The 27,215-nt window shown below is 52.2% G+C and overlaps 11 protein-coding genes and 2 non-coding genes across 13 annotated transcripts; 7 read left to right on the top strand and 6 right to left on the bottom strand.

The window, feature by feature from the left end:
- Positions 1-709: 709 nt before the first annotated feature.
- Positions 710-3,177, top strand: BO95DRAFT_476480 (transcription factor domain-containing protein; the record flags this gene model as incomplete). The annotated part of the gene is made up of 3 exons (XM_025589931.1): positions 710-825; positions 894-948; positions 1,020-3,177. Exons 1-3 carry the CDS (start codon positions 738-740, stop codon positions 3,175-3,177), a joined length of 2,301 nt encoding a protein of 766 aa, XP_025438082.1. The 5' UTR covers positions 710-737.
- A 635-nt stretch (positions 3,178-3,812) lies between these two features.
- BO95DRAFT_506314 (allantoate permease) lies at positions 3,813-6,279 on the top strand (the record flags this gene model as incomplete). Its single annotated transcript, XM_025591186.1, has 10 exons — positions 3,813-4,103; positions 4,177-4,270; positions 4,320-4,519; positions 4,570-4,643; positions 4,694-4,792; positions 4,846-5,018; positions 5,094-5,257; positions 5,316-5,619; positions 5,759-5,949; positions 6,032-6,279. 10 exons carry the CDS (start codon positions 3,813-3,815, stop codon positions 6,101-6,103), a joined length of 1,662 nt encoding a protein of 553 aa, XP_025438081.1. The 3' UTR covers positions 6,104-6,279.
- A 249-nt stretch (positions 6,280-6,528) lies between these two features.
- BO95DRAFT_t269 lies at positions 6,529-6,600 on the top strand. Its single transcript has one exon. It is a non-coding gene; the product is annotated as a tRNA-Cys (tRNA).
- A 55-nt stretch (positions 6,601-6,655) lies between these two features.
- BO95DRAFT_446875 (tannase and feruloyl esterase) lies at positions 6,656-8,166 on the bottom strand. The gene has a single exon (XM_025587491.1). It carries the CDS (start codon positions 8,077-8,079, stop codon positions 6,775-6,777), a length of 1,305 nt encoding a protein of 434 aa, XP_025438080.1. The 5' UTR covers positions 8,080-8,166; the 3' UTR covers positions 6,656-6,774.
- Positions 8,167-9,677: 1,511 nt separating this feature from the next.
- Positions 9,678-10,837, top strand: BO95DRAFT_456519 (glycoside hydrolase family 28 protein; the record flags this gene model as incomplete). Its single annotated transcript, XM_025588407.1, has 2 exons — positions 9,678-9,908; positions 9,959-10,837. The coding sequence occupies 2 exons, from the start codon at positions 9,678-9,680 to the stop codon at positions 10,835-10,837; spliced, it is 1,110 nt and encodes a 369-aa protein (XP_025438079.1).
- A 495-nt stretch (positions 10,838-11,332) lies between these two features.
- BO95DRAFT_t268 lies at positions 11,333-11,404 on the bottom strand. The gene has a single exon. It is a non-coding gene; the product is annotated as a tRNA-Arg (tRNA).
- Positions 11,405-11,642: 238 nt separating this feature from the next.
- BO95DRAFT_446873 (MFS transporter) lies at positions 11,643-15,202 on the bottom strand. Its single transcript, XM_025587490.1, has 6 exons — positions 15,062-15,202; positions 14,897-14,998; positions 14,557-14,841; positions 12,854-14,501; positions 12,711-12,800; positions 11,643-12,642 (listed from the first exon to the last, which is right to left on the bottom strand). The coding sequence occupies exons 1-6, from the start codon at positions 15,109-15,111 to the stop codon at positions 11,758-11,760; spliced, it is 3,060 nt and encodes a 1,019-aa protein (XP_025438078.1). The 5' UTR covers positions 15,112-15,202; the 3' UTR covers positions 11,643-11,757.
- A 678-nt stretch (positions 15,203-15,880) lies between these two features.
- On the top strand, positions 15,881-16,597 carry BO95DRAFT_446872 (uncharacterized protein). The gene is made up of 2 exons (XM_025587489.1): positions 15,881-15,975; positions 16,041-16,597. Exon 2 carries the CDS (start codon positions 16,326-16,328, stop codon positions 16,497-16,499), a length of 174 nt encoding a protein of 57 aa, XP_025438077.1. The 5' UTR covers positions 15,881-15,975; positions 16,041-16,325; the 3' UTR covers positions 16,500-16,597.
- A 1,769-nt stretch (positions 16,598-18,366) lies between these two features.
- Positions 18,367-20,853, top strand: BO95DRAFT_372948 (putative membrane bound cation transporter; the record flags this gene model as incomplete). Its single annotated transcript, XM_025583025.1, has 6 exons — positions 18,367-19,008; positions 19,057-19,128; positions 19,180-19,257; positions 19,318-20,491; positions 20,545-20,731; positions 20,793-20,853. 6 exons carry the CDS (start codon positions 18,367-18,369, stop codon positions 20,851-20,853), a joined length of 2,214 nt encoding a protein of 737 aa, XP_025438076.1.
- Position 20,854: 1 nt separating this feature from the next.
- BO95DRAFT_446869 (uncharacterized protein) lies at positions 20,855-21,254 on the bottom strand. The gene has a single exon (XM_025587488.1). It carries the CDS (start codon positions 21,144-21,146, stop codon positions 20,922-20,924), a length of 225 nt encoding a protein of 74 aa, XP_025438075.1. The 5' UTR covers positions 21,147-21,254; the 3' UTR covers positions 20,855-20,921.
- A 1,329-nt stretch (positions 21,255-22,583) lies between these two features.
- BO95DRAFT_263660 (WW domain protein) lies at positions 22,584-23,859 on the top strand. The gene is made up of 2 exons (XM_025581528.1): positions 22,584-23,456; positions 23,536-23,859. The coding sequence occupies exons 1-2, from the start codon at positions 22,796-22,798 to the stop codon at positions 23,667-23,669; spliced, it is 795 nt and encodes a 264-aa protein (XP_025438074.1). The 5' UTR covers positions 22,584-22,795; the 3' UTR covers positions 23,670-23,859.
- On the bottom strand, positions 23,786-24,944 carry BO95DRAFT_263663 (methyltransferase family protein). Its single transcript, XM_025581529.1, has one exon. The coding sequence runs from the start codon at positions 24,794-24,796 to the stop codon at positions 24,050-24,052; it is 747 nt and encodes a 248-aa protein (XP_025438073.1). The 5' UTR covers positions 24,797-24,944; the 3' UTR covers positions 23,786-24,049.
- A 278-nt stretch (positions 24,945-25,222) lies between these two features.
- On the bottom strand, positions 25,223-26,927 carry BO95DRAFT_263627 (putative salicylate synthetase). The gene has a single exon (XM_025581527.1). It carries the CDS (start codon positions 26,679-26,681, stop codon positions 25,356-25,358), a length of 1,326 nt encoding a protein of 441 aa, XP_025438072.1. The 5' UTR covers positions 26,682-26,927; the 3' UTR covers positions 25,223-25,355.
- Positions 26,928-27,215: the final 288 nt, after the last annotated feature.

The raw sequence follows: 27,215 nt of genomic DNA, 5'->3' as shown, positions 1-27,215 counted from the left end.
GATTCCAACAACTTCTCGGCATCAGTTGGCAACAGTGGGGCCAACCTCAGGTTTGAAGGCTGGGTAAGTACATCTCATTCGCTCAAGGTGAGCTCAGAACAATGTAATAAGGGGGATCTGTAGCATGCTAGACCTGTTATTCTTTACTGCCTGAGGCAGAAGGTAGCCTTCAGACTAATCTAGAACTTCATACACACATATTCACCGGCGGCGAAATAGCATGCAGGAAGTCAAAAAGGATCTAGAATGTAAGAGATACACCGAATGAAACCCTTTTGTGAAAGGTATGTACTGTAGGCAGTGACCGAAACGATTGTCCATGTCAGGGAAGTCAAACTCGGCCTGAGCACTGTCACTCGTGTTTTGAGAAGGGATGGCTGTGACGATCTCTCTGCATACTGTGGGGCAGGTTCTATAGTATAGCTTGAAAGAGGGAATAACTCATGAGTTCAAGAAATGCCAGAAGTTGTTTAGATATGGCGAAGGATGAACTAACGAGATAAAAACGTGGGGAAGATAGAGGCGGATGACTAATTATTGCCTGGTCGGTCAACCCCGCCGATTGGCCAGATGCCTCTGGGACTTTCCCTTGTGCGGCGTGGCGCCGGCACCACCTGGCAGGCAGTTCCACAACACGGCGGCGTGTTCTGGACTCTGCAACTTCTCCACGATTAAATCTTGTAATCTACTCGCATTTCTACGCGCAATACTCATCCCCAATACTCATCCCCACTGTGATGGGCTCTCCTACCAAACCATACCAATGCCAGCGATGCCCCAGGACATTTGCTCGCCTAGAGCATCTTCAGCGTCATGACCGCTCACGTATAGACCCTCTTCTATCATTCATTCCATGATTTGAGATGACAAATTCAATTGACCCCGAGGCGCAGATACAAAAGAGAAGCCGTACATATGCACCAAATGCCCCAAGTCATTTACCCGCAAGTCAGTTACCACCGATTCTCTTCGATACTCTTCGATTTTGACACTTGAGAATCTCGCTAATACCTTAGTAGAGACCTATTGGCGCGTCACGAACGCCTGGCTCACAGCAGCCCGGCCCTGGATGCTACACCAACAAGCTCACCGCAGCCTGCTTCTCCTCAGGTTTTCGACGGACTTAATGTTCTGGCATCAGCAGTGGCTGGTCGTCCGCTTTCGCCAACTCCTCGGCAGGGTCAGCCGATAACTACTGCTTCCCCAGCATCCTTCCCAGTGCCGTTAGCGGACACGGTTCCAGGGCATACGGTCGCAAACTCCCAAGCGGCGGCAGCAGCGCCTCCTGAAGCTCCTGGGTTTACCGAACCTTTTACCAGCTATGGCCAGTCTATCTCCCATGATGGGGATGACTTCACCACTTTCCTAGATAGCATTCCGCTTCCAAGTCACCCTTACTCACCCACTTACCAACCACTTCCTCTCTTCCCTGCCTTCCATTTTGACCCAGCAACTTCGGAATACGGTCACACCGTTGCGAAGGACAAGTCAGTCAATGACATTGGCTCACCTTCCACACCTGTATTGCCTCGACATGGAACGCAGTTGCCATCACTCCAACCGGACAGGACTCAGGCACCCTATAAGGCTCGTGAGCCTAGTAGCCAAATATCGATAACGACGCAGTGCAGGGACCGCATTATTGCAACTCTGACAGACTATGCCAACGTCGTCCATAAACCGTTTGTCCCGTCGCGACACGCCTTATCCCGCTGTCTTGGTGGGTATATGAATGGTTTTCATGACCACTATCCATTTTTGCACATCGCCACGCTGGACACGGATGCGACTCCCGTGCATCTGCTTCTCTCTATGGCTGCTTTAGGAGCCCAGTACTGCCGCGAGCCTGACACGAGCTTGGAACTATTTAAGGTTGCAAAGGCCGTCACTCTTGAGCATGTCCGGAGAGAATTCCAGTGGGGTTGCTCCACTCACCAAATGGCAACTCATGTCGATAAGGCGGTCAGAGATCAGGATATCATCGAAACCATTCAGGCATTTCTCATATTGATGTCCGTTTCATGCTGGTTTGAGCGCGATCCCCCACATCACGAGGCTCTTTACATGCGAAGCGTCATGGAAACTCTTCTCCGACAGGGGGGATTAAACGAGCTGCCGGCACAGGATGGGACTTGGGAGAGCTGGATCCGCAACGAATGTGTCAAGAGGACGAAGCTGATCGTCTTTTGTTTTTTCAGCGTGCATACTATTGTGTTTGACATACCGCCGCTGATCTTGACTGAAGAGCTCACTCTTGACTTGCCTTGCACAGAAAAAGAATGGAATGCGACGAGTGCGAGCCAGTGGCTTATGGATAGAAGCCAAAGCCGCGGGGAGCCTAAGCTACAAGCTGCCTTGAATGCACTTTTTCCACAATCATCTGGAGCCAAAGGTCGCCTGGAAAGCTTCTCCTCAATGGGCGGCTATGTACTGATCCATGCAATGATTCAAAACATTTGGTTGATGCAAAAAGCCAGTCGCCTCCCCGTCTCCAATGGTGGCTTCTTATCACCAGCAGTGATCAATTCTCTAGAACAGGCGTTAGAAAACTGGTGTCAGTGCTGGGAACACAACCAGGAATCCTCCATTGATCCTTTCAACCCTCACGGTCCGCTCTCTTTCACCTCGACAGCTCTCCTCCGTCTAGCATATATCCGTCTCAATGCCGATTTCAGCTCCGCGCGACGACTACAAACCTGGAACCCGGATGAGATAGCCCGTTCCTTGAAGGATGAGTTATGTGTGCAACGGAGCGATAGACTTACTCGCGCCGCATTACACTGTGCTCATGCGCTCAGCACACCCATCAAATTGGGCATAAACTATGTGGCGCACACTCTTGTCGTATCCTGGTCCAATCAGTACGCCTTGTGCTCGCTTGAATGTGCCGTTCTACTGGCCAAGTGGCTAGAGGTGGCGACGGTCTCAAATCCAGAGCCGAGTCTGACTGAACAAGAGAGCAAGCTGCTTGAATTTGTTTTAGAGATGGTCATGGAAGTCCAGCACGGGGTTTCCCGCAATTGGCTCCTGTCGAATAACACAAGACTAAGTGCAACTGTGACAAGGCTCTGGGCGAGGTTGTTTACAGGAGATTATATATGGCAGCTGGTCAACCTAATAGGTCGCTCTCTCAATCGATACGCCGAGATACTGGAACCCACAAATGGCCCGGTGTGAACCAGCTGGATTGTCATCATATACATAGATTTTAGATTAGAAGATACCCCAATTTAGAGAATCCCATCAGTCCAGGCGCTGTGTGAGGTAGCCATTGCGTTTTTCATCGCTGTGGAATTGAGATGGGCAAGCAAGGGCAGCCCCTCAAAATGACGCCATCCTCACCCTGAAGGCATCACCGCTACACTATCTTCGCTCCTTCACGCCGCACAAACGACTTGGCAAAGACGAAGAAGCGGGGAGTGTTGCCTCTAGGTGAACCCTGCTGTGAATGCCGATGTCTGGACAAATCCCGTTGAAGTACGCTTATCTATCCCCCCTTGACAATCCGAACTAGGGATTGCGAGCTCACGGCGAGTTACATACACTGAGGGCTTTGGTGTACTCTATCAGGGCGACCTTGCTCTCTATAGCATGCTTTCTATCATTGCATCCGGCTCTATCGCCGAAGAGCGGCGATAAATGTTCTCGATCAACCAGTGGCACTATACGCGACCAGCTTGGCAATGGCGTGCTAGAAAGCTCGACAGTTAAAATTGGAGACAACCTGCCTCTCATGAGGTATCGCGAATCTTGAAACTGGACCTCGTACAATTGTCACTCTGTGCTTCCTTAGAGACTTGCTTTGGCGCAACATGGCTAAAACAAGCGACATCGACCAACAGTCCGTTGGTCCACACCCAACGAGTCACTCAGCCGTACAAGACTCGGTCGGAAGCAAAGATGGCGTCTATGTCCAGTCACAGCAGTTCAACGATAGCGCTTCCGACTTACAGGGACACAATCCGTTCGCGGACCCAGAGGTCGCGGAGCGCTACGCTATGATCTACGAGAAGGCGCAGTACGAGTGTCGACACGTCTTTGATCCGACCCTCACATGGACCCCGGAGGAAGAGAAAGCGTTGGTTCGCAAGCTGGACTGGCGTGTGTGTCTGTGGGCTGTATGTCAACTTCTGTCCTTGTTTGTATGCATAACTTGCTCACTGACTGGGTGTTTAGTGTGTGATGTTCTTTGGTCTTCAGGTTGACAGGGGCAATCTCGTCCAAGCGGTGTCAGATAATTTGCTGAATGACCTTGGGTTGACGACTGATGGTAAGACATCCAGTCATCTTGCATCGTGGGCTGGAGCTAAAATGACTAGATTACAACACCGGTAACACTATCTTTCTCGTCTCGTTTCTGCTTGCAGAGTTGCCGTCGCAATTGGTGTCCAAGAAGATGGGCCCGGATCGGTGGATCCCGGTACAGATGACCCTTTGGTCTATCGTTGCAGCAGCCCAGGCCGGCTTGACTGGAAAGCGGACTTTCTACGCTACGAGAGCGCTTCTGGGAATTCTGGAGGTAACCGAATCTTGCGGGAGATTGCTTCCTTGCTCTAACCTTCTCAATAGGGTGGTTTTATTCCTGATATTGTTCTGTGGTTGTCGTACTTCTATACCAGCAGAGAACTCCCGACTCGTTTAAGGTGATCATACCTTGGTAGGCTCATGACGTATATACTCATCTTTTCCTTAGTATCTTCTGGACTGCTCTTTCAACCACTACCATTATCACCTCATTCATTGCATTCGGAGTTCTCCATATGCGGGGCATCCAAGGCATGGCCGGCTGGAGGTGAGTAGATGCTTCTTGAGCCTCGTAGGCGTGCACTAACGCATGGTATCCAGGTGGCTTTTCCTTATCGAAGGGCTGATCACACTGCTCGTCGGCCTGGCCTCGTTCTTTCGCATGCCTGCCTCTGCCGTCGACACAAAGAAGTGGTTCCGCCCCAAGGGATGGTTCACGGATCGGGAAGTCAGCATCGTGGTTAACCGGGTCCTTCGAGACGACCCTTCCAAAGGTCAGCATTTGCATCTCTGCTTCCTCTTGAAACATTCTCCCTCTCAGACCCATGAAGCTCACACCACATCACCAGGGGACATGCATAATCGGCAGCCCATCACCCCTCGCCGCCTCTGGAACTCCCTGCGCGACTACGACCTCTGGCCCATCTACATCCTCGGTCTAATCGTCTACATCCCCCAGACACCCGTATCAGCCTACATAACCCTGACCCTCAAGAGCGTCGGCTTCAGTACGGTGAGTCGCGAACCCCTCGTCAGCTTCAGCACGATCAACTAACATTGACATCAAACAGTTCACCACGAACCTCCTCACCATTCCTTCCAGCGTCGGCCACATCATCACCCTCCTCCTCCTAACCCGCCTGAGCGAATATCTCAACGAACGCACCTTCGTCGCCATGCTCCAAAGCATCTGGACTTTACCCTGCGTCATCGCCCTGCGCTTCTGGTCCGGCACCATGAACAACGCATGGGGCACCTTCGGCCTCGTAACGACGCTGCTGTGCTACCCGTACTGCCACGCGATTCTGGTCGGGTGGACCTCGAAGAACTCAAACAACGTGGGCACGCGCACGATCTCCGCGGCGCTGTACAACAGTGAGCTGCCCCTTACCCTTACCATCCTTTCTAATAGCAAATTTCCGGAGTAGTTCATCTTCATACGATGAGAACCAGCCCACCCTCGCAAGCCCCTTTAAACCCAAGTGCTAACGCTGACACCCTCTGCTAAATCTAGTGTTCGTCCAAGTCGGCGCCATCATCGGGAACAACATCTACCGTACAGACGACAAACCCAAGTACCGTCGGGGAAACTCCGTGCTTCTGGGCATCAACGTCCTCGCGATCGTGCTGTTCCTGCTTACGAAGGTCTACTATATTTTGCGGAACAAGCATAGGGACAAGGTTTGGAATGCTATGACGGAGGAGGTGGGTTCTTTCTTACTACTCTACTCCCACTGCCCATAGCATTCGATACGGTTACTGATAGTCCCTCTTTTCTATCGTGCAGCAACGACAGCATTATATCAATACCACGACGGAAACCGGGAGCAAGCGCTTGGATTTCCGATTTGCGCATTGATCTTCGCTGTGGCCTAGTGTCTGTCAATTGTGGATTGTGCATGTGCTCGCTCGTACTCAGATAGGTGTGCGATGATGAGCTACCTTGTCGGTATGTGACTGCAAATGCCAACGGATACATCGGGATTGCGAGTGTTCGACCCGAAATGCGGATATATATTAGCGAACTCACGGCTGTTGTGCGAAAGAAAGGATTAGAATCAACCATGCCAGAATATCCTATCCTCATCAAGCCAGGTTGTAGCCCACAGTTACCCGACGGAATCTCAGAGGAAAAGATCCAGGAATTGAGAGATTTGGGGGCGGTCATATGTTATGGCTGGATGACGCTGAATAGATGATGAAAGAGGTGATGATGACTTTGGGAAGATGGTCGAATATGTCACCCGAGTATGGTTTGTGCTGTTTGATGACGTATTATCAAATGGGTCGGTAGCTCAGTGGTAGAGCGTAGGATTGCAGATCCCGAGGTCACGCGTTCGATCCGCGTTCGGCCCTCTCTTTTTGCTTCTTCTCTGTCCCCCTTCACAAACCACGTCCCCAAGTCACAAAGGAGCCTGCCTACATTGAATTTCTGTAGTTAGGCTACTACCATATTGTACATCCTCATCTACCACAACACCTACCTCCTAAAAGTCTATGTCAACCTACCTATTATACTTTAGCCATGTTCTATGCCCAAACGACTGTCTCAACATCGTCCCAGCCCCATCCAACATACAAAGGCCAGCCCGTCTGATCCTCGGGTTCTCCCATTGATCCCCAACAGCCGAAACCTTCAGGCTTATCAGGATCTCCTCCCAGGTAGGTGACTACCAACGGGTATGGGCACACAATCCTCGACAGACTCCCATCTTCCGATACAGCCGGAAGGCTATCCGGGGCCATTCCCATTTCCACCCATGTTGTCAGTGCAGCCATCATGGCCGAAGGAGCAGGGCCCGGCCCTGAGCCACAGTGGCCGACCCCTGGAGCCTCGAAATACCGGTAAAAGTCCCTGACCGCAGGATCACGCTCTGCCACGGCCGCATAGTAGGCCTTGGACCCACCGGGAGCTATTTTCTCGTCGTTCAGCCCATGCCAGTGAATGATCTTACCGCCGCGCTTCTTGAACTCGTGGAGGTCAGGGGAGTCGGCGCTGATTATGGACCGATAGCCGGCGACCGAGAGACGAAGCAAGCCTTCAAACTCTGGATATGTCAACTTCAACTGATATAGATCTAAATCTGGGTTCTGCGCGAGGAACAGCGACAACCAGTCGATCACAACGCGATAGAGCGTAGGGCTGCAACTATGATTGTGGACCGCTTCTGATGAGGAGCACTCGGTGCCATGCCACAACGAACCTCGTGAAAAGCCATGCCATAAAGGCACACCATACTGATCGCGCATGCCCTGCCACATCTTCTGGGCCAAGATGACCACATCAAGCGTAATCTCAACGTCGACTCCGTCACCGCAGTCGACATGCTTGCCAACAAGGAGAAGCGCATTGAAGTCACAAAGGTCTGGCTCGGTAATGATTCCATCAATAACTCCATCACGATCGTCGCAGGCCTTGATGACCTCCGCAGCAATAGCGTTCATCACGCAGGGAGATGGATGGATGTTCAGCAGACGCATCGCAAAGTTGGACCAATAGCTCGCCGGCATCGAATGCGCCCAGCTGAGAGATGGAGAACCCGCTAAAATCCCATCAAAAGCATCGGGAAACCTCTGCGCGAGCACCATTCCCTGGCGGCCGCCCCCGGAGCATCCGTTCCAGTAGGAACGCTTCGGCACCTCTCCGTAGAATTGTTGGACCACGTCTTTCGCCAGAATAGCCATCTCGGACAGAGCGACGGAGGAGAAATCCAGCAGCCGGGCCACGTTCACATGCCCCGACTCGTCATCGAGCGCCCATTCTCGTGCCGACGGGGCGAATGCATTATGCCCCAAGTCGGAGCTAACTGCTGCATACCCCTCGGCCACGGCCATGGCCGTGGCACTGTCACCGCGGGTCCCCGCAAAATCGTCGCCACCGATGCCCTGCAGGCGCTTGTTCCAACCCGAGAGAGGTAGCCACACCTTGATGTTAATCAAATCATCCCAACCGGGGTGGGTGTAAGTCAGGCTGACATTGCAGAAGGTCACGCTGACTCGACGATGCTTGATTGGATTGACTTGAAGTCCGTCAATCTCCATGTCGAACATAGGGAAGACCATCGACGCCACCACTTCGATACCCGGGAGAGAGGGTCGATGGATCTGGAGGGGCGAACACTCAGCTGCTGTGAGTGATGTGAACAAACTGACCTCGATGGCCAAGAGGGATAGGATGAAACTAAACCAATCCATGACTACTGATACTGTATACTCGTTGATAGTGATAGCGATAGATGAATGTGATCAGCATCGCTACCTGAGACTTCTCATCCTCATTACATGCGGCGGGTTTCAACTTATTTCCGGCAGGTGCGATCAAACGCAAAAAGGCAGTCTCACTGCGCCCGCCATCTCAACTTCTACAACAACTTCTACAACATTCAAGCCCAGTGTGATAAACAGGGAGGATATCAATAATATTACTCAACAACGCCGGCAATACTTTCATCGCCAAGGTACAGAAACGGAAAATTCGCCGCACCGATTGTGAAGCTAAACAAAGGGGTTTAACTCCGGGCCATCCGAAGTACGAAGACGAGATCGGCAACCCTCAGGCCTCTGCAGAAGCATTCACTAAGAAAGAGCGACGTTTTGGATTCGTGGAAGATAATCCTCCTGGATTCACTTGTCGCCAGAAACCCCGGCGTACAGTTTCCGGCGAGTTGCTTAGCCGCTTCTGGAGCGGAAGGAATGCCCTTAATATCGTCTGATATGAGCCAAGAAGTCGGAGATGATTCTTGGCAGTATGCAGGGGCAGCTCGCGTCGCTCACCATGACGAGGCCTACGTACTCATTGTACTCGAGACGAGCCTCTTGAGGCAAGAAGCAGGGTCTTTCCGACCGTTCCGCCCCAGGGTTGTTGGCCCGCTGAGCAATGATGATGCGCCGTGCCGCCACGACTGATGGATGCTTCGTTTCGTATCGTGCCATGCCCAGCAAAACAAGACTCGTCACACAAGGCTAAGACTTGCTAAGCAAGTTGCCAAGCCGACTGGCTCGGACATCGGATGTTTGCACTGCATTTGAACCCCAAATTTGCCGAAGCAGTGCGGCATGGGATCGGCAGTCAGGGCCCACCGTGGAACCCGAGCTATTCTGTTTGAGACTTGATGACGACGATCATCATTGATTGGGATTCTCTGAGGCGTCGAGACGCCGACTGCCGAGCCAACGGACGGGTATGGTGAAACAGCGTGGATTCGAGGAGGTCCGTGGAGCGCCCGATAGCCGTTTGAGATTGATATCGGGCGGGACCTGTTATCGAGGACCTGGACCTATGAGTAGAAGCTGCCTTCACGGTATAAAAGCTTTACTTCTTTTCTTGCTCTGATCATCTCAACAACCACGTTCTCTCTTTCGATTCTGTTGATCAGACACTCATTCCTTCCTTTATTCACTCTTTATCACGATTCTGTTGACCAGAATCCATCATGCACTCCTTCCAGCTTCTCGGCCTGGCCGCTGTCGGCTCCGTCGTCTCGGCCGCTCCTACTGCGTCTCGTGTCTCCGACCTTGTGAAGAAGTCCTCTTCTACCTGCACTTTCACCTCTGCCAGCGAGGCTAGCGAAAGCATCTCTTCGTGCTCCAACGTCGTCCTCAGCAACATTGAGGTGCCCGCCGGAGAGACCCTTGACCTGTCCGACGCCGCTGACGGTGCCACCGTAAGTTTTCCTACAACAACCACTAGCTTAGACCCAGCTAACGATACCAGATCACTTTTGAGGGTACCACCAGCTTCGGCTACGAGGAATGGGATGGTCCTCTTATCCGTTTCGGCGGCAAGCAGCTCACCATCACCCAGTCTGACGGTGCTGTCATTGACGGTGATGGCTCTCGCTGGTGGGACAGCGAGGGCACCAACGGTGGCAAGACCAAGCCCAAGTTCATGTACGTCCACGATGTCGAGGATTCGACCATCAAGGGCCTGCAGATCAAGAACACTCCGGTGCAGGCCATCAGTGTGCAGGCGACCAACGTCTACCTGACCGATATCACCATCGACAACTCCGACGGTGACGACAACGGTGGCCACAACACCGATGGATTCGACATCAGCGAGAGTACTGGCGTGTACATCAGCGGTGCTACCGTCAAGAACCAGGATGACTGTATCGCCATCAACTCCGGCGAGAACATCCTCTTCACCGGCGGTACCTGCTCCGGTGGCCACGGACTGTCCATCGGCTCCGTGGGTGGCCGTGATGACAACACCGTCAAGAACGTGACCATCTCGGACTCAACCGTCACGGACTCGGCCAACGGTGTCCGCATCAAGACCATCTACGGCGACACCGGTGATGTTAGCGAGATCACCTACTCCAACATCCAGCTCTCCGGCATCACCGACTACGGAATTGTCATCGAGCAGGACTACGAGAACGGCAGCCCTACTGGTACCCCCTCCACTGGTGTCCCCATCACCGACGTGACCGTCGATGGTGTCACCGGCTCGATCGAGGATGACGCTGTCCAGGTCTACATCCTCTGCGGTGACGGCAGCTGCTCCGACTGGACCTGGTCCGGCGTTGACATCACCGGTGGTGAGACCAGCTCCGACTGCGAGAACGTTCCCTCCGGCGCTTCTTGCTAGAGGTAGACAGGGGCTGGTGTCCGAGCCGCTTCTTATTTTTGTTTATCAGGTTGCGGCACAAAACCAAATCAAGATGCCCGGCTTTCATCTGTTAACTCCGAATGTATAATACTTTTATCTTCATAGCCAATAAAGCTACACTACTGCTTAAGTCACACTCCAGGACATGATATTGTTTCCAGAGCATTGGTAACTATCGCTCTTGTTTAAATACCCTTGAACTCGCCCTAAGTCAGCTGCGACAAACCCAGACTCGACCAGCTATTATACCTCGAGTCAAGCGGAAGAGTAAGTCTCCCAAGATATAGACAGACCCGTCCCAATTCCTGGTTAGGTAGATATCTTGCTGGTTCCTTCGGCGATTGCAAGCACGATATCATACGTAAAAGATAAAAAAAAAAACATGAATTGATGTATAAGTCCGTAGTCAACGAGTCTTCGGGACGAGATTCCCTCCCGTACGGCATGCAAAGGTGGGAAAAAAGCAAAAAGAGATGACCTACGCAGGGCTCGAACCTGCAATCTCTTGATTCGTAGTCAAGCGCCTTACCATTGGGCCAGCAGGCCTTGCTGTTGTATAGTGATTTAATAAAGGTATTATCACTCATGTTGTTTACAAATAGTCCTTACCGAGAAGTGACTCGATAAGTGGATAGGTTTACTTGCCCCTGATGTCATGTGCGTGCCGCTTCTCGGCGTAGAAGCAGATATGTAATCAACTACATTGATAGATATGATTATGCATTATACAGTTTATTCTAAAACACATGCACCTGTCAGTCAGTTCAAGCATCGGCTTCCGACATCAAGCGTTGCGATTCCGCGTTCTCCTGCGCGTGGCGCACGTGAAACTCGAAGCTCAGTTCTCCGACGAGACTTCTCACATCACTGAACATATCATGTTAGCGACTGTTTGTTTCTCAGAGAAAGGGAGAGAGAAACGAGAGAAACGAGAGAAACGAGAGAAAGTCGCACAGATAAACATACCGTAACAGATCATCCAAAGTGAAGCTAACCACCGACCGCAGCACCTCCAGACAGACAAACGCCGAAAACGCCGGATCCTCGACGTGGCGGATGCTCAGCAGCTCGCCGTCAATGCGCTGCAGCTCCCGCGCTAGCGGGAAGGAGTCGCCCGTCGAGAGGTACGGCGGCAGCGGCTGCGCGTTGGTCATGGACGCCGACAGATGGCAGAGCAGCGAGGTGATCTGGTGTGACTTGAAGCCCGCGGACTGCAGCGCGATCGAGGCCAGTCTCGCGACCCATTTGTTTTCTTCGGAGTTGCTGACGGCGCCGGGCTGGCTGTCGACGGATAACGCGTCCAGAGTCTGCGTGGTGTGGGCCATCAGCGCCATGCTGGTGAGCATGCGCTGGATCTGGCTGATGATGCGGTCGTAGGTCGGCTTGGGGAATCTGCCGCCGATCGGGGGCTCGAAGGTGCTGAAGTGGCTGTGCATGCGCAGGCTGTTGAGGAGGATCATCTCCTCCTTGAAGATCTTGTGGCGGGTGTGGTCGAGGTGGTGGGCGGCGGAGCGCACGTCGTCGTCGACGCTGCCGAGCGAGCCGTTGAGCCAGAGCTCGATTGTTGTGTGCATGCAGCTGTAGAACTTGGCGAGGACAAAGAGGCCCCGTCCGAGCGCTTTGCGGAGGGTCGATTTGGCGGTGATCGGGTACGGGAAGATCACCCAGAAGAAGGAGATGGCGCAGCCGGCGGCGACTGCTGCGAGTTTGTAGGGGCCGAAAATGTAGATGGGGTAGTAGGGCTGGCCGTTGGAGGTGGCGACTTCGACTCCGAGTTTGCGTACCTAGAGAACGTTGAAAGGCAGTTAGACCTGAGGATTGTTTGGATGGAATGCAGAGAGGGCGGACGGACTTGTAACTCGTATCCGACGATAACGTTGAATGTCACTATGGCAATTACGGTTGCGCCGAAGTACTGCGGAACCTTGATGTAGAAGTAGTACTGCCAGGAGAGTCAGCGATGAGTGATTGGGAGTTCTTCCCCAACAGACTTACTTCAAATATGTTTCCAATGTAAAGGAACACTATGACTCCTGCAGTCTTTCCATCCACTATGTACCACACGATCAAGCTCAACACCATCGACACGACAGTCGCAGCAATTCGAGCCACAAAGCCGAACATCGTCTGCCCACTGGTTGGGTTCATACCGATCACAATGACAATCATGGCCCAGATGCATCTTTGGTGAATGAAGAAATCTTGGGTCTGTCGCAGGAAGGCTAGGATACCGACGCAAAATGCCGCTGCTGCCACCCGAAATCCGAAAATGCTCTGCTCAGACTTGATAACTTTCGACATGATGCGAAGCACTACGCTTCCCTTCTCAAAGACATTGGCAGGCGGCAGGTGCTCGGGGTCTGGAAATGTCTCTGCTTCGCGCTCTTCATAGACAGCGGAGGGATTGACGTGGGAAGACTGTCGCCGGCCAGAGCCTTCCCCGGATTCCTGTTGTTCAGAATCAGGAGACAACCACTGCAAGATAGTCTTCTGTTTGGGAAAAATGAGTCGGCTGCGCTTCATCGTGCCATCATCAATCTTATTATCCGCGAATTTGACCAGGTCGAGTGTCGCCTTCAAAATGTTGTCTTGCAAATGGCCCATGTACAGAATCATGAAAAATTCCTGTTTCACGTCGGGATCAGCTGCGACGGCTCTCTGATCGTTGTTTGAAGAGGCATCGTCGGCCTTTTCGGACAATGAGAATGCCTCGAGAGATGCCAGGGTTCTCGTGAGGTCTTTGCGTCGGGAATAGTACTGGCTTATTTCTTGCTGGAATCGTGCCGTGAAGCCCTGCTGCAACGGACTAAGCATGCCGCCTGATGCCTCTTCATCTTTCTCTTGGTACGATTTCTCGATGTGCTTCCTCTTCTTTAGTTCCAAGCTCAACAGAACATATTGCAAGCCAATGTTTACTAGGCGAGCAGACTCCACCAATCTTTTATGAAGTGTCTCGGCAACTTTCTGTAACTCAGCCTGCTTCGTTGGTGCCTCGTCATTCTCACACGACCCAAAGCTGTTGTTGCGAGTCCCTTCATTTTTCACAATCATATCGAGGATTTCAGGAAGCATTGCCATCCCTGACAGGGGCAGCAGAAGGCTTCGTAGCAGACCACCAATACCACTCAAATCATCAGCCGATAGCTTTCCCCAGGCGATCTCATCCTTCGAGTAGAACATATCCGACTGCAACTTCCCATGCAAGGCATTCAACTTTGTTATTGCCGCGCCGAGAGCTCTCTTCTTTGCTTCCAAACTCGAGCCCCCGTTGTTCCCTGCTTCGCCCACACTCCGAGCAGTCCGGGTTCGACTAAGAAGGCTCTGGTCGCCAGTCCACACATCTGGGCTCTCCCCTACGAAGTCGCTCTGAGCTCGGAGCACGGCGTCAATCTGCGCGACGTAGCCCTTGATGTCCTCGAACACGTGCCCTCGGCTCGTGATCGGTAATATGAAGAGAGAGACACCGATGGCAATCGCAAAGCCCAGCATAAACCCTTTCAACAACCGGCTGACAAAGCTCAAACCATCAGATAGTGTCACAAATGTCCCAGCTCGGGTGATGGTCACTGAGCAGAAAATCGAGAACGCCACCATGGGATCCTGCAGCTCCATCGGTTTCCAGGCACGGATCGTATTTGCACCCCTACAAAGAACTGTCAGCTTTGCCTGCAGCAGCACAGTCGAGGCGGCGCAATTACCAGATCATAAATATTAGCCATATGGCAGATACGGCATAGGCATCGCTGCTAAAGCCAGTGCGGACACTCTCGCTTGCATCTTTCGGAGTGTTGTGTTCTCTTGCCTTCACAGCACAGAATATCGCCAGACAACAGAGTGATGCGGATACGCATGTGGACAGGAGATCAAAGAACATGATCTTCATGAATTTCGCGCGGGGCATGAGAGCCTGCGACAGGACGGAGATCAACGCGGATAGGTAGCCAATAGTCAGGGTGATGTCCGCAATAGAACTACTCTGATAACTACAATGGATGTAAGTCGACTGCTTTGATATGTGTCGATACTAGGTTCGCTCACATTGCGATGACAATGGTCGGTGGCAAAGCACCTTTCAACATCATGAGAAAGGTTCGAGTATCCAGGCCCAGGCGTCGCCTCCAAGTCCTCGGGTTGAGTGCGCTGTGAGGCATTTCTCAGCTCCTGCTTACTGTAGATTAAGTCATCGAGTGCGGAATCTCATACCTGAGCACCTTGGACAGTCTGGATCCACCAGAGCTCCGAGGAGGAGCCATGGTGTGTCAACTGTGTCTCGTGCAATGTATTGCTGAATCAGGTGGACTGATTGATCGAAAAGTTCAGTATGATATATGAGGAGACTCGAAAGATGCTCGAGAGAGGACAGGATGGAAAATTCATCCTCTCGTGATCTGAACTAGCGTTGTTGATCGAATCGCCGACGTCCGGGGCCGCATCCGGATCGGGTTGCCGTGCCTGAAATCCATGGCGCCTGCCGAGCTAAATGCCGACTCGAAAGTTTCCTTTCCTTTGACTAAGTTTTCGAAGGTGGACGATCATTGAGATACTGTCTTTGGATCGAGTGATATACGTAGTACAGCCTGGTAGTAGTTTCAGTCACACCGGGCTGTTCGATTATCGACTTGAGCTGATCACTGCTGATGCAGATTGAGCGTTGACGAAGGGTGGGTGGTGTATTTGGTGGAAGACAGTAGTTAGTATGATTATCAATTGGAGTTGACTTTGATCCGATCCTTTCACATCTTCCCAGGCTATCAATACTGCCCTACGGAGAATAACTTAAGGTTTTTGCAGGCCTTCGGAAATAGACCCAGCAATTCCATGGCTATCAGAGTCGGCAGGGAGAAGGACAAGCATTATTGATGGTATCCAGGCGGGATAAGTCTTTACCCGCTGCTCTGAGCTATGATCACCTGACCAGATGCATACTTTATGCATCCCGCAGTCAAGATGAGTCAGGAATGAGTGTCTGCCTGCGACACAACTCAGGTGATGGCTCTTCTCTCATACGCATTTCCCCCTTCCGGCAAATGACAGCATCCAAACCTGTTGAGCAACCAAGATAATTCCCTCATAGTGCATCGACACAGAGGAGCGCCCTCCTGGCCAGTCAATCTGAGGTATTTTCAAGTTGTGGTTGCAGAACCGGGTGTGACTGACCAGTGCTGGTGTTGATAATGAGCAGCCATCCCCTCCATCGCATTTCGGACTGCCTTACGCGGCGCCACAGAGGCTTTGGACATCACCCCCGCATTGGCATGTTTACGAATACTACCCCGCTCACTGGCCAAGACCTGTCAAACGAGGCTGCATCAAATGTGGTAGACTGGAATAGGTCGAAAGTACTGTACAGGACTGTACATGAGTACTACAAATGACCTCATTTATGGACAGCTGGCGCCAGTGTCGTGTGGTCCAGTCTCCCAAGCACGAGGAGCCGACAAATCGCGCGACTAGTTGACTTTGCAACATGGAATGCTCTAGCACCTGGCTGTCTCTGCCACGCCTTGGCACGTTCGTGTTATCCATCGGGGCCATCATGTCATCTCAGCACTTACCATGGTCCCCGGGAAGTTATTCTCCTCAGCCACAACGTAGCGCTGGTGCTGGTGGAGGAGATAGTGGGCCCCAGATATGTGGCTGAGTCTGTGACGCAGGGGTCGGAGACTCGGAGCCCTACCAGGCGGGAATAGCGTTGACGATGAGACGTTACTGAGTCATAGAGAACTCAACCGAGGCGTAGCTGGATTGAAAGAAGTCCAAGCTAAAGAAAGGAATGTCAAATTGACTACCAAACTGTAAACGTAACCTAATGGCGATGGATGACGCGCTCTCTGTTTGCACACATCTTGCCTTCTTCTGACCTCGGCCATGTGACGCGTTACCCAAAGCTGTTGCCAGCCGTGGCAACGACCCAAGCATGCAGTGCCCGTCCAGGATGACGATGTTGTATGATTGGGTATGATACGGGTGACAATACAGGTACGTCGGACTTCGGAGGAATCCCTCCGACTGGGACGAGGCTAACATCTTGCAGACAGTCGACCAATGGAAAGCTCCGGATTCCCAGATCGCTGTCCACAAATATATTCAATGGGTCTTCCAAAGGCAAGGCGGTCTTTATCGATCTGATAGGTATCGTAATTACCTGTACGTAGGGTAGGTAAAATATGGGCATCTTCCTCGGTGATAGTCATGGATGTGTCTCACTCTTATTGCTGCGTCGATAAATTGGTTATAATAAAACAGTGCTCTATACTCCATAGACGGCACTGTGCCGGGAAGATAGATCGATAGCCCTAGGTGATTTATTCTTCCAGGAGTGAGTGAGGCGTGGCCTCGGGGGCAGGTTTTCCGTAGTCGCAATTCGATCACAAAATTGGGAGGTCTCCATGTTCTGGGTCCCAGCATTCTGACATGGTCCTGGGGAGTTCGTCCATCCCCTTGCAGGTTGCAGACCGATTGAGCAAGGTGAAGTATGAACTAATTGGCATCTTCGACTACCCAAGAAAAGAGGAAGTTATTTCGTCGATTGCACTAGAAACATTTAGCCTGGTTTACCACCAAGCCCTAGAATGGATACCAGGTCGACGGGCTGCAGAAGGGAACCGTACGAATTCGATCGACGGGAACCCAGATTAACAGCCCTCATGCCCCACCAGTGGAGTGGATAGATACAGTAAGGTAATCAATCATCATCCGTCGTCAATTGTTGCTGTGTTTTGCGACTCAACTGATTGCCGAGCCTCTAAAGATAAAAATAAATGAAAATACCGACAGAAGAGCGGGATCCGAGTCCTCATGTCGGAGATAAGCCGATGACCTCAGCACGGTGTAGCTGCCCTTGGCAGGCCTTGGAAGGGTGAGCTGATAGGATGCAGTGCAGGAGGGGGAAGGGGGGGAAAGGTGAAAGAGAAAGAGAAAGTAAAAGAAAAAGAAGAAAAAAAAGAAGAAACAAAAGAAGAAAAAAAAAGAAGAAAAACAAATGAGGGTAGATGATTAAATAACACGATACGGGAGTACTCCGTAGATAACAACCTACAGTAACTAACAAGAGGGAGGGAGTTGGACGCCAAACGGGGCAGGCAAGACGGGACCATGGACCATGGGCTTCCTCCCCTTTCATGGTTAGGTGCAGGATGATCATGCTGGGGCTTGGCCGGCATCATTGGCTTGCCGCTCACGCCAAGGGCCCCGGCCGGCCGCTCGTCCTTATATTGTCCTCATTTCGCTGTCTGTCTTGCCCTCTCCAACTTCCCATAAATCCACTTGAAGCTTGGCTTGCTTCTTCCTGTGTGTTCAGACACAGTTTTCTTTCTCTTCTTCTGTTTCTTCCTATCCCATCTCATTTCTGTGATACGCCTCAGGCTCCTCTGCCTTTCCCCCTTGATTATTCCTGCTTCTGGTTCTGAAATACATGCGTAAGTGCTTCGGTCACCTACCGATACCCCTTCCCTCAACTCGCTTCCAAACACTGCACGCGCGCCAAACTTTGGTGGCTTTCTTGGTGCATGAATCTTGCTGTTCTTTCTGAGAAACCAACTGATAAACTTCTCGATTTCACAGACCGGATTCACTCGTGGGCGAAAGCTCACGCGTCAACTCGCCAAACTCAAGCTTCCTCTCAGGCAGACCAAGCCTCCGATGAGGCAGCGGCTCAAGATGGGCAAGTGAAGGAAGCTATACGTGACCCGGCCAGCCCGGAGTCAGAAAAGAATTCAAATGAGACTACTAAGCCCGGACTCTTCACGCGCATGAAGGATGGCATGGTCCGCTTCAGCAGCCACACCAAGACGGCTCTTTGCCACAGTTGGGTCAATGTGTTGCTCATCTTCGTGCCCGCTGGTATCGCCGTCCAGGCGGCCGGGTTGAACTCGGGCTTGATCTTCGCCATGAACGCGATCGCTGTCATTCCCTTGGCTGGTCTCCTCAGTCACGCGACTGAGTGTGTTGCCAGCCGCCTAGGTGACACCGTCGGTGCACTGATCAATGTCACTTTTGGAAATGCAGTCGAGTTGATCATTTTCATCATTGCACTTGTCAAGAATGAGATTCGAATTGTGCAAGCATCCCTCTTGGGATCTATTCTGGCAAATCTACTGTTGATTCTGGGTATGGCCTTTCTTTTGGGAGGCTTGCGTTTTCAGGAACAGGTAAGCAATCCTCGTCTGTGTTTCTGAGTTGTGTACTAACTTCTCTAGATCTACAACAGTACGGTCACTCAAATGAGCGCCTGTCTTCTTAGCTTGAGCGTCATGAGTTTGTTATTACCTGTGAGTGATGACTTGATTTGTTTGAGGGTCCAGAACTAACATAGTCATCAGACGGCCTTCCATGCTTCGTGGTCAGACAGCTCGAACGCCGACAAATACACTCTCAAAGTCAGCCGAGGAACTAGTGTGGTAAGCTCCCTCAGAAGTACGATGAGAAGCGCATCAAATGCTAAGTGTCACAAATAACAGGTTTTGCTTCTTGTGTACGCCTTGTACATCGTTTTCCAACTCAAGTCGCATGCCTATCTCTACGCCAGTACTCCTCAGCAGATTATTGACGAAGAATCCCACCCGGGTGTGTTGGCCGAGTTTATGAACAGCTCGTCGGATTCAAGCAGTTCTTCCGACGAATCGGTCGACACTACAACCTCCTGGTCCACCGCCAAACGCATCAAGAGGGCCATGAAACACAGACGCCACCGCAAATCAAGCACGAGCTCACGTGGAACAGTATCTCCGCAATCGTTCCGTAAGAAGTCCCTGGTGGATATGCCATCGTCGGCTGTAATTGATGAGGCCCACGGTTCTGGTGACTTGAACAGTACCACTAGTCATGCAGAGGGTTCAGGGTCGTTTGTCATTGATTTTGGCGACGATACTCGCTACGATGCGGACCACGAGCCACACTCGAGGGACTACGAACCGCAGTCGCGGGACTTCGGAGCTGCCCCTAGGACCTCGAAGCAAGAGAGAAAGGCCAAGAAGCAGGAGAATAAAAAGCGTGAGAAGCGTACGGAAAGCGCTCAAGGCGCTACCAATACAGCTATGAGCGGACGGCCACCCTTGAAGTCTTATCAATCGGAACCTGCTGTTGATCATGGCGATCTACCAATTCCTGTCGAGGAGGTCCCTGAAGTGCCTAAGAGGCGATCGCCATTTCGGCCTACCATTCCCTCACTGCTCTCCAATACAGTGTTCTCTACCGCGCCGGGTATTGCACAACCAACGAATCTTTCCGCTGCATCTGGTCTCCGCCGTACACACTCGCTGCCTTCTTTCTCCAATCGTCCTCCACCCGTGGGAAGCGCTGTACAATTTGCCCGTGGAGCATCTCGCATGCCCACCGTGGTCAGCGCGGCCACCGTTGAAGACACTCCTGAACACCCCGAGCCAGAAATGTCTCGCACCTCCGCGGTGGTCATGCTCCTCGTCTCAACCGCTCTTGTTGCCGTCTGTGCAGAATTCTTGGTTGATGCCATTCCCAACATGATTCAAAGCTCGTCTGTCAGCGAGGCTTTTATCGGTCTGATCATCCTGCCTATTGTTGGTAACGCCGCCGAACACGTGACGGCCGTGAGTGTGGCTACTAAGAACAAGATGGATCTTGCTATTGGTGTGTCTGTTGGTAGCAGTATCCAGATTGGTATGTTTTGTTAGACCCTTGGACTTTCTAGAACCCGAGCTGACCCTCAGCAGCTATCTTCGTCACTCCCTTGGTAGTTATCCTCGGGTGGTGCATGGACAAAGACATGTCTTTGTACTTTACTCTATTTGAAACTATATCGCTCTTCGTAACGGCCTTCGTCGTGAACTTCCTTGTCCTGGACGGCAGAAGTAACTACCTGGAGGGATCTCTGCTCATCGCAGCCTATGTTATTATTGGGTATGTTCTATTGTTTTTTTCAGCCATGTTTTGTTGAACTCTTTTCTAACGAGACTTGTAGTGTCGCTGCCTTCTTCTACCCCGGAAGTGCTGAATCCAGCAACTTCGCCGGCAGCTCATGATTGGTTTTAATATTAATACGACGGCGGAAGCCGGTCAGTAATGATGAGCCTGACACGTCTGGACACTGTCAGATGCAGAATGTGGTCCTCATTTTCCGGCAAATGCAATTTATGACGAGTTGCAAATTGGATTGAGGTGGAATTTGAGTTTGAAGCAGAGGAACGAATTGACCAGAATTTGAGGTGTTTTGTGGTATATTGGGTCGAGACTGTAAATATTGTTGCCTGGGTGTCCTACTTGGCACAGTTACTCCGCTATATGACTGGTATTCTGGATCAATCGAGTTTCTCATACTCTCTCGACCGAGTCAGGCACATCTGATTATTTTGTGTTACAGGTGCATTGGTTATTTGGTTATTCGGAGGTGCACCATTTTCCGTGCAGCAGAAGAGCAGAAGGACCCTACCCCGTACTAGGTAGAAAGATCAATGCTCCGAACAGTTCCGTAGCCCCTCGGCGAACGAAGGAAAGATTGAAAGAGGAAGGAAGGGTGTGGCTGAGCGGTGCCTTTGGTCGCGGAGACACAGCCACTCATTGAGGCACACGTGGCGAATCGCTCAGGGGCTCCGAGTAGAGTCTTGGCACGGTGTCCGGATTGCTCGCTCAGAGACTACTGTTACAGATAGGATGATAGTTCCTTACCTCTCTTTGAATTTATCCGGTATTACAGGAGCAGAAGTCCTCCCCTATGCAATGTTACCATGAGCTACTGGTAACCTATGTAGATTTCGATTCTGCATGGGTACTCGGTGAAAACCGTGTAACTGCAACACTTCTATTCCCGTTGACAGGATCCCGAATTACTCGTAGCATGGATGTCTTGGAGGGCGGCAACCATGGCCCACAGCTTAATTTAGTAATTTCTGGAAGGCCGAGGACCCGCCAAGCCGAGGAAGGGTTCTGTCTGCCAGTGCAGTGTTCATGTTGCCGTGCTGTCACCGGACACCGCGGGCGGATTCAGTTCAAGTTGTTGCGTGTGAACTCGCCAGTGATTCAATAGTGGGGGTCATTTGTGGCTGATGCAGCAGCGTTCCACTTCTGATTGGATAGCATCTTCCACCAGCCCCCAATGTGGCGCCAAGAACCGAAAAAGGAGACGGATTGCTGCGGCATCGCTTGGACAAGTCATTCATTTCTCCAGTCGCTCCCTGTTCATTAGTCCGGATATTGACAGCTCTGCCCCGACTGGTAGCTCATAAGACTGCTATCCAATACATTGTCGTCATGTCTATTGCTCAGTTGACTTTCCAAGAAACTCAGAAAGACATCATCCATCATTCATGATCGACTTTTGTACCTATGTGACTATGTGCCTGACAAGGTTAAGGCTGCTTTTGCCCCTCCATCTCTTCTCCCTACAGGGATAAACGAAAACTTGCCCCGCAATTTCTCCTCATCGTCCTTCCCCCCCCCGAAGAAAGAAACTGTCGAGCTGGCCTTATGGCATCAAGGGCAGAATTCCATTGCATTCCAGCATTATGAAGCCAACTGCTTGCCTGTCGGGTCCCACACCCCATCAGGGGCGCTTGTGTTACGTATCTGCCTAAATCTTCTGCATTGTCAGAACTTCAGATCTACAATCAACAATGAAACCAGACTATGGATTGGCATTTTCTCCATCCCAACAAATAACGCGGTGGATACACTCTACTTTTAGCGCTTGCCTAGGTCGTTCGTTGGCTGCCATGAGTCCCTGAGGGCCGTTAATATCCCTGATAGCAATGGTGGAGTGGATGCTGCATCTGTGACCTGACTCCATCTACCCACCCTTCCCCTCTCCAGCTGACAGGGACCATCACAACAGACTATTTAAGGGTCTTGTGGTGCTTCTCTGTCCTCTTGACTTCTGTTTCATTCTCTCTTCCCTTCTGAATCTTCTCTCTCCCATCCACTCCTCTATCTGTTGCTCTAATCGTCACCACGAGTGCAGAATCAACCACAATGTCTTACTACGGAGGACAGCCTTACTACCAGGAGCGCCCTCCTTATGAGCGCCCCCCCTACGACGCCCCGCCCGCCGACAGACCTCCCTACGAGCGCCCCCCATATGACAGACCTCCTTATGACCGCCCGCCTTCCGACAGACCTCCCTACCAGGGCTCCCCTTACGAGAGACCTCCCTACCAGGGTGGTCCCCCTCCAGAGCGTCCTCCCTACGAAGGCGCCGACCGCTCTTACGACTCTCGCCCTCCATATGCCAGCCCTCCCTCGTCCTTCCGGCCTCCCCCGGTCCCCCCCCCTCCTCTTCCCATGGGCTGGACCCAGGAATGGGAGCCCAGCGCCCGCCGTGCTTTCTTTGTCGAGGTCGCTACCGGCCGCTCCCAGTGGGAGCCTCCTCTAGGGGACTCCGACGGCTCCCGTGACCTGGCGCCTGCCGGACCTCCGGGCGGATACTATGGTGCTTCTTCACCTGCTCCTCCTCCGCCGGAGGGCGGATACTACCCCCCTCCCCAGCAGGGTGGATACTACCCACCCCAGCAGGGCGGTGAGTACGTCGACCCCGAGGAGCAGAAGAAGAACGAGCGCAAGAAGATGATGCTTGGTGCTGCCGGTGGCCTGGCCCTCGGTGTTGCCGCTGGTGCTCTCATCAACCACGAACTGGGTAAGTTATACCTCCTTTCAGGTCGACGACCATTGCTGTTACGCATTGTGGTTCTACCTTACTAACTACTGTTGAACAGAGGAGCACTCGAGCTCGAGCGACGAGGAGCGTGAAGGCTCCCCCCAGCGTGAGATCTACCACGAGCGTGAAGTATACATCGAGCGTGACGTTGAGCGTGATGAGGAGCCTGCCTACGAGCCCGATGACTGGTAGTGGTAGGCTGAGCCTTCCTTCTCTTCTTCCCCTAGATTCTCGCGGTTTTGATTTTACATTGAGCGATACTTTTTTCGGGAAACTTATCTGTATTTATTGCAACCAACCTTCTTTTTTTTCGTTTCATAAAAGACTTCATGGTACTTAGGCTGGCACGGTTTGCATGGTGCAAAGGGACTACATTGAGCCAGATACTCTAACCCGATCCTGCAATAGAATGTTCAATAAACGAAATAAAGACCAATCCAAAAACAAAGAAGAAGCCAACGAACCTACTAACAAAACCCCAAATCAACCTTAACAAGAGGAACTGAACTATCAATACCTCTACAGTAGCGCATTCGACCCAACCCAACCGAACCTCCGATCCGTGTGTTCTCTCACCAGACAAACGGAATCAAACGAGCCGTCCGACGATGCCACCGCTCCCACTCGGCCCCAAAGTCCCTCTTCAACATCCTCTCCTCATCCTGGACCCTGAAATAGGTGATCCCCAGAAAGACGCCAGTCGTCAGCAGCAGCAGCCCAACCCGGCCCCATGGCTCAACGACGGCGACACCGCCGAGTCCGGTCGTCTCCCCGGATCCCGACCAGCATGTCCCCATCGCCGGGACGAACTCCTCCAACGCCAGTCGCACATAGCCCGCGACCATGAGCAGCCCGCCCGAGTAGCTGGGATGCTGGACGTACCGGTACACCCCGTCGGTCACCAGGCCGTCGTCGGGCGTTGCGAGGTGGAACGTGAAGTCCCCGCCCAGGGCGCGGAAGGCGGCCAGCCGCGTCCATCCGCCGATGTAGAACAGAAGTAGGCTTGTGGCTGTGGACGGCGTCCAGGTGAGGGCCTCGGTTGGTGGGTTGGCGGGGGATCGGCAGATGGCGGTCGTCCACGGCGAGGATGGGTGGCTGTGTAGGAGGGTTAGTAGTGCTTGGTAGAGGAAGCTCATTGGGATGACGAGCTTCATGAGGAGGAAGAGGGGGTCGATGACGGTGGCGACGCTGTCTTTGGATTTAGACTTGTTGCTGCTGTCGGGTCCGAGCTCGGGTGAAGGTGGTTGGAGGCATCGGAGGGCTAGGTAGCTGGATACCGTGTAGGCGAGGGTGAGGGCGAGGGTGGGAAGCGTTGGCATGTTGATGATGGAGATGAGATATGAAGATAGCGAAAGAAGGTCTCGTGCAGTTCGACTGGTCTGGTGCTTGATTTTTTGGGCCCCTGCGTGAGCATCCTTTTATATACTCCAATTCCTCATTGATGCCTTAGTCCATCTAAATGTACAGTACAGTATACTGTACATGACTCGATCGGAGTGGCTCGACTATGTCATTGCCTTGGTCCATGAGTATACTTGATTCAACTAAGTGGCTTGATTATGACTATGTTGAAGTTGATTCTGCCAGCAGAGGACTTTATGCATGTAGAATGACGTAGAATTCCCATGCTGCAGATTTCATCATTTCCCGCTCTCTTGTATGTATGTACTGTACAGTTTGTACGCTGTCGGGCGGTGAAGTGTGGTCGACATAACTCGGTCTCAGATCACATACTATGTATGATCTTCAACTTCCAGCCACCAGATGAACTCTTGATCTTATCTCTGCTCTATGGGGGACGCTGATTATGCAAAATAACAACAAAAACAACCTGGTTCCTAATTCGAGCCATCCTCGACAATCTCGATCGATGTCCTCCTATTTCTCCATCTCGCTCACCACACACGGAGCTATGCTCGCCAGCTTTTCTTGAGTCTCAGTGAGTTCACGCGCAGGGGTCGATTGCGCAATTACCCCAGCCCCAGCCTGCACCCACTGACAACTCTGGTCTTGGAAGACAGTGCGGAGAACAAGGGCTGCCTCAAGGGTCTTGCTGCCTTCGATCATTAGAACGGCCCCCGAGTACAACTCCCTAGGACGGTATTCGAGGCGCTGAATGCCCTCCAGTGCGGCCTGCTTCGGTATGCCAGATGCTGTGATAGAAGGGAAGAGGACGTCGAGGGCGTCCCAGGGGTCGTTCTCCGGCTTCAGGAAGCCAGTCACGGTAGACCCGAGATGCTGGACACTGCCCCGAGGTCGGACTGACATCAGGTCCTCAACACTGACTGTGTCCTCTGGACAGAGCCGCTTCAGCTCGTCGATCGCTTCCCGAACTGAGATTACATGTTCAACGATCTCCTTGGGGTCGTTCAGCAGTTCCTGTCTGAGGCGCTCGACCTCGGTGTCTTTACCCTTGCGCGATCGCGTTCCAGCCAGCGGCTCAGTGGTCACCTTCCCCTCTTTCACTGACATCACGAGCTCGGGACTGAAGCCGGTCGCTTGGTAGCCCCCGTGGCTCAGGGAAAAGCTCCGTGCGGGTGCATTGCAGCGTCGACCACACAGCAGGGTGGCCGGCATGTCCACTCGCCCGGCGATCTCCACCGCTCGTGAAGGGATAACCTTCGTATACTTCCCTTCCGCGATCTCCGCCAGCGCGTTCTCGACTCGAGCTAGGTATTCTCCCGCAGCGTCTTGCGTGTCGATACTTTGATTCGGTGTCGGATCCACACTGATGGCATCATCGATAAGGTCGGCCAATGCCTTCACTTCCTCATTGTTATCCCCCGTCAGAACAACATTGTCTCGTGAGAACGATATCTCGATGCGCGGGGCCATCAAGCTCATAAGCGGCCATCGACCGGCCGTGTATGGAATGCCGCGCGCATGTGCCGCGTAGTTGAACCCAACATACCCGAATACCCTGCGGGCGTCGTTGGCGTGCTTCGACACAAAGTCTCTTGCGACATCCGCCAGCGGACCGGTGATCGGGTGCGATTCTTTGTGAGAATCGGTGGAGATTGTCGCCGTCTCCCCCTTGGGGTCAACTACGAGTGAAGAGTGACTGCCGATGCCCAGGTACCATTTTCCCTCTCGCTCATACGCATAATAGTCGTCACTCTTGTGGGCTCGCAATATTTCAACCACTCTTTCGAGAGCGTCGGGCCTCCCCGGGAATAGAGCTATGGTAGTGCGACTGAAGCTCATGTTTTCTGGTATGGGCGAAGGCACTGTTCAGGAGCAAAAGAGACAAGTGGTTTTGGGAATCGGTGCCAAAGTCCTCAACTTAGGTCAGTATTGTGTGGGAGATGTTTCCACCATCATAGACTCCTTGTTACTTACAACTGGAAGAGATTTATAGCTTTCATGAACAATCCGTCCCCACAATCACTCTATTCAATAGACCCTGTTCGATGAATGAGCTCTGTGGTTCATTGGGCTCAGCTGAGGAATGCAGAGATCGGCATACTCACATAGCAAAGTGGCTAATTCGGTCTGATATCACATTGCACTGGCCGTGGTCGTGGCGATGATTGGTCAACATAGCTGATATGAGAAAAAGCAAAGTACGGCCGATCACTAGTATCATTCGCCGCCTCTCATATATTGTTTTTATTGCATCATCCCAAGCTAACCATACTTGTTCTGCAGCAGCATCGGACTCGCCGATCAGATATCATGTTCTCCTGCAGATTCAGGTTAGCATGCAAGATGATGTGTAACCTCGACTGTGACCAAGCC

The sequence above is a fragment of the Aspergillus brunneoviolaceus genome, assembly GCF_003184695.1.
Source record: "Aspergillus brunneoviolaceus CBS 621.78 unplaced genomic scaffold BO95scaffold_77, whole genome shotgun sequence".
NCBI classification, from domain to species: domain Eukaryota; kingdom Fungi; phylum Ascomycota; class Eurotiomycetes; order Eurotiales; family Aspergillaceae; genus Aspergillus; species Aspergillus brunneoviolaceus.
Note: the sequence above shows the minus strand (reverse complement) of the source record. Positions and strands in the feature narration are given on the sequence as shown.